General features: G+C 39.7%; 1 protein-coding gene across 1 annotated transcript in view; it reads right to left on the reverse strand.

Annotated features, from left to right (window-relative positions):
• Window positions 1-29: 29 nt before the first annotated feature.
• Window positions 30-15,001, reverse strand: part of cerkl (CERK like autophagy regulator) — a 33,855-nt gene continuing 18,883 nt past the window's right edge. The window contains exons 4-14 of the mRNA XM_080902172.1: window positions 12,936-13,067; window positions 12,110-12,173; window positions 9,581-9,711; window positions 9,385-9,459; window positions 5,388-5,565; window positions 4,740-4,805; window positions 4,261-4,298; window positions 4,053-4,161; window positions 3,830-3,926; window positions 1,807-2,003; window positions 30-474 (exon numbers count right to left, since the gene is read on the reverse strand). Of these exons, the coding sequence (XP_080758298.1) occupies window positions 396-474; window positions 1,807-2,003; window positions 3,830-3,926; window positions 4,053-4,161; window positions 4,261-4,298; window positions 4,740-4,805; window positions 5,388-5,565; window positions 9,385-9,459; window positions 9,581-9,711; window positions 12,110-12,173; window positions 12,936-13,067 (1,166 nt within the window). The 3' untranslated portion in view covers window positions 30-395. The remainder of the gene's footprint in view (window positions 475-1,806; window positions 2,004-3,829; window positions 3,927-4,052; window positions 4,162-4,260; window positions 4,299-4,739; window positions 4,806-5,387; window positions 5,566-9,384; window positions 9,460-9,580; window positions 9,712-12,109; window positions 12,174-12,935; window positions 13,068-15,001) is intronic.

The following is a 15,001-nucleotide window of genomic DNA, read 5'->3' on the forward strand; positions in this document are numbered from 1 at the left end:
AGTTTGTTCTCTGCCACAGAAACAAAAACTGGATGTAAAAAAGCAACATATGAAATTAAAGTCGCATGATCTGAGAGAAATGGGTAATGAAACTGTAGTAAATTGTAAACATTAAACCATTTTTATGTGCATTGGTCAGTTCTGCAGCTGATACATGAATAAAAATTACAAAATATTCACATTATACTTTGATAAAAAGAATATAAAATTAATACGGCTTTAAAGTAAAGGAGCTTTTTTATTTTATTTATTTTTCCTCTATGAATATATCGTTAAAATCATGGGCTGATGACCAAAGTTTCAAATTGTGAGTTCAGAGTCTGTACAAAGAGCACTGTTGAGTCATTTTGGTTACCGTGGTGAGTGTCACACAGATCAGCGCCCCCTTGTTGTTCTCAGATGCAGCTGCAGGAGACAGATGACTCGGCCTCTTCCACCTCCTCGCCGTACAGAGTGATGAGTCTTGGGTGGACTCTGAATGCACCACAAAGACATACAGAAACACAGACACACAGTCAGGTGGATATTAAGGACCTCAGACATGTTGCTATGGTTGCAGGAGCATGGCCTGATTGGTATTGATGTAAATGTCACAGAATGTAAAAAAACAAACACAGTGTGAGCTCCAGGACAAGGAGACCAGTCAGTCGCTTGGTACTGTGAAAAATGAAACCAATTGCATCGTGGATCAAAATCTGCTGGTACTTTTCTTCATTATTTCATCAATTTTTGCACTACTGGATGAAAAGCAGCACCAAAACATGACAGAGCCTCCACCTGCTTTAGTGATGGCTGTTGACACTCACTGTTGTACCTCTCTCCTGACCTGCTCCACACACACACACACAAAAAAAAATTTGATCCAAATATTCAAATATGAATTCATCCCCCTATAATATCTATTGTCACTGATTTTTAATCCAGTTCTTGTGTAATTTGGCACAACTCAGCCACGTTTCCATTCACGAAGAATGGCTTCTTAACAACCACACTTAAACTGAGACCATTTCAAATGAGGCTTCAGTGAGCAGCAGATGGATCGGATGCATTTTCAGGTCTTTGCTAAATTTTTTCATTTCTTTCGAAGAATTTCAACATGACTTTCAGATCATGTTATCTGTTTTTTAGGCCGGTCACTTCTTCTTTTGTCTTCCGTTTGTCCAGTTTCCTCAAATCTTTTAAGAACTCACTGAACATCATACTGAGATTACGGAAGAGGATTAGGACGACTGGAAAAAAAAAAAAAGTAGGCTCGTCTTTTTTTCTTCTTTTTTTTTCTGAATTCTGACTTTAATTTCAGAATTCTGGGGAAAAAAAGTGCCTCATTTTTTCCAGTTTCCCTAATCCTCTTCCAATCATACCAAGTTTGTGGCTAATATGTCTTTGACAATCATCATGTTGGTGCAAAAATATTATTTCGTGCTAAGTTGTCTGTTATGTGTAGACACAACATGGGTTCAGCCCTTGTGTTAGGTCCCTTTTTATGTTTGAAAGATTCATAAATCACTGTTAATGTTTTAATAAACAAAACAAGATACCTCTGAAAATGATGAGGTACAAGGACTGGACTGAAAATAAATGAAAGAGCAGCCATTGTCCAAAATAATATTAATAATAATTATCATTATTATTATCCTCTATATTTACCTCTTCTTGCTGTATTTTATTGATCTGAACTAAAAGGAAAAATAGTGCCTTGATCATCAATAATCAGTGCTTGAATTAATCAATTCAGAGTAATTCCTCTGTCTGTAATGATTGTATTATCTGGATATATTTTTAATAACGAAGGCGTGAGCGTCCCACCTGATGAGCACTTCATTAGCAATTTCCACCAGCTCTCCGTCGATGTTCCAGGGGAAGGTTGTTCCTTCTGCGTGGATGAAGGGTGTGGTTTTCAAGTCACCCTCCTCTTCACTCTCATCCTCAGAACAGCCAATCAGTGAGCAGGGGCGGATCTTCACTGCTGACACAGCATGCGTCTCCACGAAGGAGAAGTTGAACTGCACACAGATAATCAGTCAGAGCTTTGTCTGTGTGTGTGTGTGTGTGTGTGTGTGTGTGTGTGTGTGTGTGTGTGTGTGTGTGTGTGTGTGTGTGTGTGTGTTAAAGCTGAGCTGATGAGGTCAGAAAGAGCCATTAAGATCTCCGTTAAGCAGCTTGTTAGAGAGCAGCAGGATCTGTCTGTGGTTCTTCCGGTCCACTGTCCTCTGCTGTGAGGCTCCAACAGGGGGCAGCAAAGACCAGCTGACTGTCCCACTGTCTGTCTGTCTGTCTGTCTGCTGTCCTCTCCTGCAGGTTTGCGCTTTCATAAAGTAAAGCCGTTCTTATAGGACAGATTAACATCTATCTTAAAACAAGAGCCCAGAGGATTCCAGTACTGTCCTTAAATACACACTTGATTTAACTTCACGAGACTGTGAATTGTAGAGAGAAATATTTTACAACTCCACTACGCCTAATTGATGGCTTAAAATTTTCCTCTAGCAGTTTCTAATATTTTGTCTATTTGATCATATGAATTTGAATTTATTGCATCTCATTAAAGAGGGAGACCTACATTTTCAGCTTTTTTTTAATAGATCAAAGCAAACAAAGGATATGATTAATTGATCATGGAAATATCCAGCAGCTTAATGTATAATTGCAGCTCCACTTCAATTTAATGCTGCTTCAATACCAACACACAGGAGGATTTGCACCAAAAAGCACTGAAACTTTAAAATTATTTTGATAAAATCATCAGATTAATAAAGGTGTATTCAGTTTTTCACACACTCTACATCACACAAGTGACAGGAGAGGTTTAAAGTCCACAGTAGGACATAAACTGTAAGGGTCACATGTGGGCAGCTCCACTTGAGCATCCACTTTTGCTGTGCTTTCTGCTGAGATGTCAGGACGGACGCTAGCAGGATGTAGGCCAGTCAGTAAACAGCCTGTTTACTCCAAGTCTGAACACCACACTGCCCGTATATTTAGTAAGTGGGTTAGTGTGCAGTCTCTCTGCCCAGACCAGGTCATGCTGAACCAGGCTAATCTACTCACTAACTTCAAGGAAAACTGCGGTATTTTTAAAACTGGGACCTACTTTCCCATCTTCTAGAGTCTTTAGGTGTTGTGAACGTTGAGGGATTGTGGTATAATCAACAGCCATTAATCGACTGTAACACAATCACAAAATTGTCCCGAGTCAAAGTGCTTGTGTGACCCTGAAGTCAAGAGTGAGTTCCCACGACAATAAATTGCTCTCTTCGGTAGAAAACATCTGGGTGGAAACATATATAACAGCTGAGGCTGTCATCAGCATAATCTACACACTGCACCAGCTCTGTGCAATTAAACTAAGCCCATCATGATAACATCAACATGTCGTCTTTGCTTTTCTTGCACAGTAGAGTTTAACAGACGCACAATGTCCACTCAGAACAGTCTTGGAAGTGTTGATTTCTGCAGGTTTTTCTGTGTTTTTAGTTTATTTTCTTGTGTACAAAGATTTGCCCCATTTTTAAAAATTCTTTTAATAGTAATATGTACTGTAGATGATGAAATCCATAAATCATTTGCAATTTCACAATGAGAAATTGCAAACACTTGAACTTTAACTGCACCAGACAGAAAAAAATGGATATTTGTTTGAGTAAACTGGGAGTTTGTAAAGAAAAAAAGGTTGCTATCGTACTCCGACATTCCTTAGTTGTGAATATTTTAGATTTTAGATTGCAAATGTTCAGTTCCTGAGCCTTAAAAGATCTGCTAAAGGTTTTAGTGAGGATTTGAATGGAATAAATTGATTCATGTTATTTTCACCTCTGGCAGGTGTTCTCACCTGTCCAGTAGAGCTGCTGTATCTCTTTAGGTGTTTAATAAACTCGGACCTGGAGGTGTTTCCGACCGCAATCAGCGCTGCACTGCCATTTGCCAAACTGTCAAAATCAGGAAGTGGTGGAGACTGTTAGCATTATTAGAAACATCATCATGTATTAACGTGCACTGTGATGCATTCAAGGCCAAAGAGCAGAAGATCGAGCTAATCTTCGTACACTGTGTACCTGGTGTTTGGAGCTAGTCCTTGAGGTGCGTGTGGACTCAGGCAAGGGATAGACATGATGCTGATGCTCAGATACAGGCCCTGATTGGTCACCCAGGACTCCTCCCCCTCTGTACACACAAATCAAAGAAAGAAAAAGTAAGACAGAGAGTAGCTGGTAGCGATTAAAATCTGATTTGTCCATTTTAATAGAGAAGTAGTGGTTTTACCGGACTTTGGGTCCTGGTCTTGGTCCTGGTCCTTATCTCTGAGAAGCAAGAAATCAAGTTAATTTTTCAAACATGACAGAAGAGAAAATTTATATAACGGACCAATATCATCAAACACAGAGCCAGTTATTAAACTAATCATGGTAAAACAACAGCTTTGACTCAAACAGGCTCTCCTCCACACTGTTCTTAATAAATTTGCGTTGAGTTTGTTTCTGGTAGATTTGTGCTGCAAGTCTCTGTAGTAGACAAGCTGTTACGTGGTGTGTTTGCCTTTCTGGTTCAGCTGCTGAGTAAATGTAACAGCGCAGCAAACTAACAAACACTGTTGATGTGGAACAATTACAGTCTCCTCTGAGTGCTTGTAACCTGTTTAAACAAATGCATATTGTTTTTTATGGTGGTCTGAAGACACTTTGGATGTACCATCCAACATCACAGAGCGTATGTGCGTGTTTGTGTGTGCGCGTGTTTCTCACCGCTGTACAAACAAATTGCTGTTTGACTTCCTTGCTGATAAAAAGGAGAGCTGACAGTCCTCCGGTCTGAGGGAGACAGAGAAAAAAAGAAATAAGAAACCAGCTAGTCCTAGACCTAGCTAGACCTCAGTCACACTTAGAGACCAGTTGGCAACCCGTTGGCAACCTCCGGTCACTAAGGAAAAATATGTATTTTATGAGTGATGAGTGGTTGCTGGAGGATGCTTGCTTTAAGCATGTGAAAATGGTGGCAAAGAAAGTGATGCACCAAAAATCACCTTGTGATTACTTGTGTTGCTATCAGATTGCCACATGGAAGACACAGACTCTAGCTTTAGCGAAATGATAAAAATGGGATGCTAATAGGAAACAGACAATTTTTTTGCAGACAAATCAGTGTCATCCATACATACTACGAGTGACCTCAGCAACCTTCCAGCAATCAAAAGCTTCACAAGCACTGTGACCAGTTTCACTCAGCAACAGCTAACAACCTCCAGCAACCAAACAGTCATGGAATACAGTTTTCCTTAGTGACTAGTGGTTGCTATGGGGTCACTGAGGTCAGTCAGTCATGTCTGTGTGACTGAGGCCTTAGGAACGCACATTTACATTTAAAAGTAAAAATTATATATGTGTGTGTGTCACCTCAGCCTAGCCAGCGTCTTAACCAGAGCATACTCTCGCCGCCGTGACGATGGCATCCATCTCTTCTTTTCTGCCCTCGCTAAACTCCGCCCGCCAAAGCCAAACATGGCAGAGAAACCGAAGCACACCAACTGGCCATGAGACGAGAAGCTGCACATGTCCACCTGCTGCAGGTGACCTGCAGGCAGAGAGACACCAGCACACTGAGAGAAGACCCTTTAAACGATTCATTAGAAACAGTTAGGATGCAGCACACACACAGCTGTGTTTCCATCACTTCAGAGGACATCACACAACTCTTGCTCCAAGCCTTCACACTGAAAATGAATAATTTTGTAACCTTACTATGCGTTTGTACATTTTGTGGTTTTTATCCATACAAAATGAGACATACAAATACACACAGTCTAAAATACGGCTAATTAACAGAATGTGTGAAGCCGATTAATAACTCAGAGGATTGAAATGAATCTGAGGAAACATTATCAACGTTTCCTCAGATTCTTTTTATGTATGTGGTAAAAAATGGCTTCCACGCTAAACACTGCTTACGGTTTTATTTTTCTACAGCCTTTGAACGCAGCACAAACCATAGAAATAACTAAAATAATTTTTAAAATAACCAGATTTTTCCATCAAGCTCCTTTACTGAGATGCTCCACCAGCTTTTAGATGGATACACACAAAGGCACACGCACTAAGCGGGCCATCTGGCCACATACCTGCTGTAACCTACTGAACTGAACTGCTGTCTCCGCACCTGTCTGTCTGACTGCCTGTCTGTCTCTCTGGACAGAATCTGATTTCCTCACCATATGGCGTGTTGTCAGTGTGTTTGTGTGTCAGTGTGTGTTGCGCAGGATTAAAGCTGAGACGGTCAGTGTGTCACCGAGATCAAACCTGCGGCGCTTCTTAAAAGGTCCAACCAATATTCATTTACATCACAAAGTCATTATCTTTCTGTTTGGCTCCTAATCCACCTTTAGGATTTATTTCCATACCATATTGGTAGCTCTTATTCAAAAATATAGTGGATGAAGTGGTTGAATGTAAAAAAAATATTTGTACCTAATATATCCTATATATATTAAGTACAAATATAATAATCAGTGAAAGTAAAAACACCAAAATGACTGAGTTAATTCAACAGTAAACCAACTGATTATTAGAAAGTTGTGTTAGCATCACATGAGCTGGATGACTGTTTCTGTTAGCAGTAAAATGCTCACACAAGTCATTTTTAAAAAATGCTGAAATAAATGCAAATCAACCAATAATTATCCCACACAAGGATTTAGGGAGGAGACAAAAGACATCCGTCAGAAGTCATATATCTAAAATGGCACCTGTAACAGACTGCTGCACAACTGCAACATGAATGAATTTTAATTTATTTAAAGGATAGCCCCTTGAGATGCAGTATCTCGTTTTTAAGGGCACCGCTAAAAATGGACACATGAAACCACCAGTAGGAGGATTTAGGGCTGCTGCTCAGCTCCAAGGCTGTAACTTTAAACTTTGTTTTTTATTGAATTAAACCATAATTTCCCCCCTCTTGAAACGAGCTTTTCTAAAACATACTTTGAAAATACCCCAACTCTCTGTGGAGATGTTGTTATGTCACTGTATGAGAAGGCTGCTGGGCTTTTTGGATTGATAGCATAGAAATCAAATTATTACTGTCATGTAATATGTCACAGTGAAATGACTCTAATTACTATTATCATCAGAATTTGAAACATTCATTCTATTAACATTTAAAAACTCTAGAAGAGTTGAATGATTTGTTTATTTTATTGAGTTCATGTGAGCAAACAGCGAGCAGGGAGTCGACTCAGTGTCTGAGGAGCTGGTTAGTGCATCTGCTTTGTGAGTTGAGTTTGTTGACGCTGTGAAACATCCTCATGGAGAAAGCTTGGAGACTTTTTCAGGACTTGTGGAAGTTCTTATAACTTCCAATGTTCAAGTTCTTGAGTAAATCATTAATGAAGGTAGATTTATAGTCATTCTGTGCCAAGGCAGAAATCACTGTAATGTGCCTGAAGTGAACAGAGTGTTCATAATGAAAAAACAAAACAAAAAACTTTCTACACTTTCTACAACATTTCTACACTGCCCAGTACTAATTAGTAGATGACCTGCACAAAAATTACTGGTTTGTGGATAAATGCAGGTAAAAATGCAGACTCACATTTTTGTAAAGCAGGGTTCACATGTACCAGTTTCATGCTTCATTTATGCACTTGTAAATGGGCCGTATTGCTTGTACTTCTGGCATCAAAATGTTAAAAATCGAATTATTCAGACTGTTGTATATGAGTTACATCAGGCCGTTGTTACTCCCAGACAGCTAGCTTGGCTAATCCTAATTGCTATTTGAACCTCGACCAGCTTGCCTTCTGGTTGTTCGTTACTGCTATGATGACGGTGCCAACAAAGATACCCCTCCAAACACCAGGAGGGCCAACCGTTGAGTATTAATCAATATCATATTGAATCTGTTTGTGAGTCTAGAGATACAGTATGCTGAAGTTTCAGTGTATAGGCTATTGCATTGCTTTGGTTTTTCCTATATCAGAAAAGAGAAATTCACATATTGCTAAAATTGTCTCTATTTTTGTCCCACTCATTGTTGCAGTGAAGGTTTCTAACAAGCCAGGCTAGAAAAGACTCAGCAGGTTTTGAACTTCTGGAAAAAAATTTAAACTCTGTGAGCAAGTAGTTTTTCGTACAACAATGAACGAGGCAAACTGCTTTAAACAGGTAAGGTGATCATTGATGAGATTATTGTAAAGTGGTCAAGGTGGTGACTTCCATGTCATGCTTTTATATATTTATGTTTAGAGATCAGGACAGAATTGGCCCCCTTATGAAGGATTTTCCAGCCTCTGTTAAACAGAGCAATGAATTTTAAAAACAGCTTTTCCAAACATTAGTTTAATTTTGGATGCTTATTTTGTTGGATAGCAGCCTGCAGCCATTTGTTGTAGTTTTCGCCTGTAGATCTCTACAGCTGAAATGCTTTTTTAGATACAAAAAAACAGCCAGAAATACAAAAGGTCTGACACACACCTATAAACAAGCTAAGGCCATTTCACATACAGAAAATTTTCAGTGTCAGCTGCAACTCCCAAACATAAGTTGATAAAAGGTCAACAGTTAAGCCGCTATTTTCAAGGGATGCTCAGGCTCGGGTAACCGTAGCAACAGCACTGATGCTTCCGCCCCTGTTAGTAGTTTAACGTCCAGCAAGGAGATCATGTGATTGTGAATGAGCACACCTCAGTGTTATGAAGACAGGAAAATTCACCTGCAGTCACCTGGTGTCCGTGGGAACAGCTTCCTACCTGGGAATTTTAACAGTTTTCTATTGTTCAGGAAGTAGTCTCATTAGGGCTATTGAATTTTCCCATCTGTCTCACACACATACAAACTCAGCTTGCAGTATTAATTAGTGACAATGAAACATCATCACACGATAAGCTGTCAATCAAACACAGCTGCCCGCCCTGCTGCTGGGTGATTGGTTACCGTGTTTACCTGACAGTGTGGTGGTCAGAGACAAAGGGGGCGGGGCTGCTGCGAGCAGTGTAAACCTGTGATTTAGTGATTTCAAGTGAAACAGACCCTGTTGTTAGACATCTGTCTGTTCACTCCCTCCAGAGTCCAGTCTCACCGTCTGTCTGCATGTTTGTTTGTTCTTAAACACTGTCCCTGCTGCCGGACTGACATTCAGCCAATCACACCAAAGCTTAGCAAAAGCTGAGCTTTGGTGTGATATGCTTTAAGGAAATTAGTCTGTTACACAAAGAACCTGGCTATGATTGCCACAGATTTAATATTAAAACAGAACAGATTTTTGTCCTTGAAAATGTAAAATCTTGGACTGATTTATAAAAAGGCATAGACGACATTAGGTGATCCAAATATAGATTTACTAAAGACAATTCCAACCAACCCCAATCTATGTAACAGATCTACAACATGTAAGCTTTACCCAAGACGATGTGGAGGGCTGCAGTGACTGGATCTCTGACTCCATGAACAGAACAGGAAACCACATCTGTGGAACCTGCAAACATGTGAAGACAGACCGTTAATAAAAGTACTTCATGTCGTGTTTTTGCATACCAGCATACCAAACCTTATGAGACCTTAAAGCAGTGGTTCTATATGAGAATGCCCTTGCTTACCAGCTGGGATGATTCCCAGTGGCAGTGTGGCTCTCACTGGTTTTTCTGGGGAATCTGCATCCAGCTGGGCTCTGAGGACCAGAGCATGACACAACTCTGCAACTGAACCATCTCCACCGACGCACACCACCCTGATGGACAGGTGGAAAAAAACTAGTGTGAGGACAGGTAGACATTTAGACAAGTCAGTCTCAATCATCCAAATCTAAATAAGGGTTTATTGTGACGCTAAATGAGGTGGTTATACTAAGTCAAGGACACAGACTTCATTGACATTATAGTCCTCTATAGCACTTTTGAGGTCTGCTTGAAGTGTTGATCCATTGTTGGCTCATTGAAATGTGAAGTCTCCATAAACGCATGGTCACAAAAAATTGTCACAGACTCAATCTTGGCACCTAATGACAACATTTACATTATTTGGACCCAAGCGGACTTAACAAACTCACAGCCACAAAAAGTATAATACACCTAGAAGACATTTCACAGATCTCAAACTCCTGATGATTTAAAGGAAAACCATCCAGCAGAGGATGTGGCTTTTCTAGTAAAATTGACAATTTGTTTTATAATACAACAGGGTAAGTAACCTCAATGTTTTTGGGCACTAACTAAAATGTTTGTGCAGGGTGGTCCTGAATGTGTGATGCTGAGTACTATAGATGAATAGCGAAGGATGGTGAATGGATATTTATAAATACTCTAGGTTGTATTTTCACTGCAAAGGTTTGTATTTTAATTAAGCACAAATATTTCTCAACATTTCTTGTTCAGTAGAAAAACATCAGTACCAAAGTTTTGATACTAGAATTAGACTACAACTAAACTAGTAGACACACAGAAACTGGATTTCAGAATGACTGTGATGGGTTTTATTTTGAAAAGCTCCAGTGAATTGCTCTCCTACAGTCACCAAAGTTCATAAACTCTTTAATATTTATGATTGCTGGGGTTTTGTAAAGGTCTACACACTAACAGGCAGCAGTATAATCCATGTCTTGTTTTAGAATCTTAAGTTAAGTGTTAAAATCGTAAGTTTAGAATAAAGTTGACTATAAAACTAAAACAAATATATTATATTTAACTCATGGTGTGAAATGCTTTCGAGCAATATTTTAACCATAACAGATGGAGAGAAAAAAAAAAGAAAGAACTCACAATCACAGGGTGAGAAAAAGGATACACTCTGGACAGTCTATCATATGGTAAGCTCAAAGAGACAGAGAGGGAATCATTTACAGTCACATTTCTACTAATGACCCATACAGAGTCACACGAAAGATAAAACTCATATTTTGATCGCTTTTGAAAAAAAAAGTTGTATTTTATTTTAGGGCAGTTATTGTTTGTTAGTATTAATGAAAAAAAGTAATAAAAAAAAAGTGAGAAAGTGAGAAGGTTCATCTTCCGAGTCTTTATTTGCAGTAAATGGGAGGTGAACAGTCTCCGCCCCCTCCCCCTCTTCCTGAGTATGGGATTACCTGGAGCTGTAGTCGCCACGGTGACAGCCAACCTAATTGGCAAATGTAGGTTTCAACCAAATCACACACACACACACACACACCCAACCACCTACCCACACTCAGCAGCTAGCTTAGCAACGCGGAGCTAATCTTCTCTAAGCACATTAAGCTTTATGAGGGCTGAGCACAAAAGCTGCTTACACGCACACACACACACCATCAGAAAAAGACTGATGAGAATTTGATAGCTGTTTCTGTACTTGTAGCTGCTGTTCTATCATTGGAATGAAAAGTTATTTTAACTTTAACAACAAAGTGAACAGTTAATGTTTGGTATTTGATCATCTTACCTGTGTGTGTGTGTGTGTGTGTGTGTGTGTGTGTGTGTGTGTGTGTGTGTGTGTGTGTGTGTGCATGAGGTGTGTGAGATCAGTCATGGTCAGTGTGTTTCAGTGTCCGCCTTTGACAGTAAACTGCTATTTGATTATCCAGTTCACCTCAGTTCAGCAGCAGGATGATGTCACAATTTAAACATGGTAACTTTCATGTCAACGCACTTACCATTAAACAGTCAACTATTTCCAACTGTAAGATTCCACTATCACCTGTCCTCTTGAGGAATAGGGACCAGCTGATCATCAGCTGGCTTTCTTTTAACCTGGACCTGAGATCATTTATCTTGCCTTCAAGTGCATATTTTAGACTCATCCAGTTTAAAAGCTACAGACAGTTTCATCGATCTCACAGTGCTGACAGCGGATTGCTTTAAGCTTAACAAACAGAAACCTCTACACACGATACAGCAGATCATCTGATCATCTTCAAGTGCGTTGACTACTTTCAGCACAATTAAAGGTGGCTCCACCTGTCTGTAATCAGTCACACATTGGTTCAGAAAGCAACATATTATGATACTGAACATCTATGGATGAATAATAACAAAACTACATTTAAACTGTAAATTATTTTTACAATAATTTCTTACTCTGGATTTTTTAATGGAAAAATCCTGATGAATCCCAACCAAGCAATGATTTTGAAAGCAAAAAAGATATAGATGACTAACCCATCATATTCATCCAGTTTGCATTCCTTTATCACTGAGAGAGCATGACCCTTCCTCTCTGTTACTGGAGAGAGAAAGACAGGTAAAGACAGAGAGAGGGGGAAAAAATAAGTAAGCAGATGGAGAGACATTGAGATGGACAGAGATAAAGTGTTCGTGCATATGTGTGGTCAGATGAAGTGTGTGTTTGATGACTGCCAAAAAAAAAAAGTGGGACAGCGGATATCACACCATCTGCTGAGAGGGGGAGAGTAGAAGCAAACAGGAGGAATCAAGAAAAAAGGAGGAGAAAAAGGAAACATGGGAAAAGTGATGAGACAAGAAGATAGGAAATGAGAAGGAAAGAGGACACAAGGATATGAGGCAGGAGAGGAAAACAGAAAGGTGAAAAGAGGACAGGTGGAAAGAAAACAAGAAAACAGCAGAGAGGAGAAGGACTGGAAATGAGACAAGAGCAAATGATTGGAAACAGGAGGAGACAGGAAAGGAGAGGAAAAAAGATGGAGAAGATGAGGGGAGGAGTGCAGAGGAGGCTGTCTCCCTCTGTCACAACAGATGGGCTAAGCTCCGCCCCCTATATCAGGTTACCTAGCGACCAGAAGCTGCCATTAACTCTGACCTTTGGACTCCCTCCACACACACGCGCGCACACAGATTTCAGTATCATGTCTGGTGTCAGTAAAGATCTAGTTGTTAAAACCCTGCCTCACATAGTTTTATATTTAAAAATAAACACACAAAAATACGTACATTTATTTATATTTTTATAATTATAATTTTTCAGTGTTTCTACTGAGCAGAAAAATAAACACTTGGATGGACTAACCTGTGATGTCAGTTCGGATGTCAGCCATCTTGAATAGAGGAGCCACGTGGTCTCTGTAGATGTGAACGGCCTCCTTCTTGTGGCTGCTAGGGTTGATGAAGACCTTCAGATTTGTAGGACGGTTGCTGAACCCTGAAAACATGCACACATGCACACACACACATTTAGCAGGTGCATCATAGGTTGGATTTTGAAAGAAAATGAAACCCTGCAATGGTTGGTTAGCTACACTAGTGATGGGCTATGAGCCAGTTATTGTTCAACAGACTGAAAGATAGTTAGGTCCATACATCTTAGCACAGTAATACCACAACAGTGAATTTTAAACAAAACAATGTAGATGTGAAGTAGACACAGCTTTAATTCAAAAGCGCTCCATTAACACTTCAGTAATTACAGTGATTTTCATGCAGAGTCCCCCCATTTTCAGAGGATCAAAAACGACTCCATGCATTACTAAGAGATTTTGCCCAGATGTGCAAACCAGTTGGTGGCAAACTGGTTCACAGTCATGAGTTTTTGATCCTTTGAGTCTCCTTTATTGAGACTCAGTTGCACTTCATGTTTATTAGCATTTAACAAATATCTGAGTAGTGACACCTGCTTTTCAGGAGTGGCTGTGTGATAACGTTACCGGCAGCATGTGAAGCAACCATTGCAGTGGGATACACTGGCGGCTTTACACTGCTACTAGCATAGCTCCTTGGCTGTAGGTAATATTTCCAACTACACCACATGCCACTGTGTGTTTTGGTCCACAATATAGTGCCCTTAAAAGTCAAAAATGAAAGAAAAAAAATGTGTTCATGTGCCACTTTTAGTGAACAAAAAAGATAAAATAGAAAAATTACTGCTGCTGATTACATAAAGTTCTGGATTATAAAATGTCTATGAACTATCTTTCATCATAGCCAGCTGAGCGTTCCACTTCACGTTCCTCTGCAGCTGTGTTCTGATAGATGAAGCAGTTTTGTATGTTTATTTATGTGTACTCAAGAAGTTAAATAACTTTTCATTTTGGACAATAAGATTTGGAAGACTGCAAATATTTTTCTAAAAATACTAAAATTTTAATATGAGCTCTGAATGCGTTAATTAAAACAACAATCAACTTACCAAGTGATGACAAACAGCCCAACAGCTAACTGTCCTTACTTGAACGCTGATCACAACACACTTTGTTATCGTGGCTGACATTAAGTATCTGAACAAACTGAAGAACATCTTCACTTAAAATTCTGCATGGATCAGAAACTGACTTCCACATGCCCTAAATTTAAAGTATTAACCCAGAGATATATATATAAATAAACAGATAACACGTGTCTGTACACCTGCTTCAGTATATGTGGAGGTGGCCTGTTTGATACATCAGAATATTGTTTACATCTACAACACTGGTTGATGGGTGTGTGTGTGTTGTTTTATAATATCGACACACTACACACATACACAGACCCCCTGTATGACGCATCATTAGGCAGATTTAGAGACCGCATTATGAATCCCTCTGGACCATCTCAGATCAATACACACACACCAGCTCCATTATCCCTCTCATTACTATAATCTGCTCCCAAAAGGCCGTGACCTCGCCCTGTTAATGACCCCCACACACATATACACAATGTGCACCTCCTGCCATCACTCCACCCCACGGCTCTGACCAGGTTCTCCGGAGCTCCTGTGAGGAGCTACCCGACACCTCCACATCTCTCTAGTGGTCCCCCATCAAATACCAGAATCTCCACCCTGTCGTTGTCCCACAAATCTCAGGCCTATTTCCATTCTAAGCAACACATCTGTGCTGCAGCACTAAACAAACAAGCCTGAATAAACCTACATTTCTTTTTGGTTTTATGTGGAAATTGCAATCAATTAAAAAAGGCCTCAAAAGACACCTTATCTCTTACTGATCTTATAATTATAAGAAAGGACCTTGTGATGATAACAGAGGGTCTCATTACTATCATCAGGAGCAAAGTTGGATTGCTTAGTTTTCAATATTTATTCATGTGTGCTGTAATTGATTCTCCTTCAGTTTAACGAGCATGGATTATTCTGCT

This window comes from Rhamphochromis sp. 'chilingali', assembly GCF_963969265.1.
Source record: "Rhamphochromis sp. 'chilingali' genome assembly, chromosome: 14".
Classification (NCBI taxonomy): domain Eukaryota; kingdom Metazoa; phylum Chordata; class Actinopteri; order Cichliformes; family Cichlidae; genus Rhamphochromis; species Rhamphochromis sp. 'chilingali'.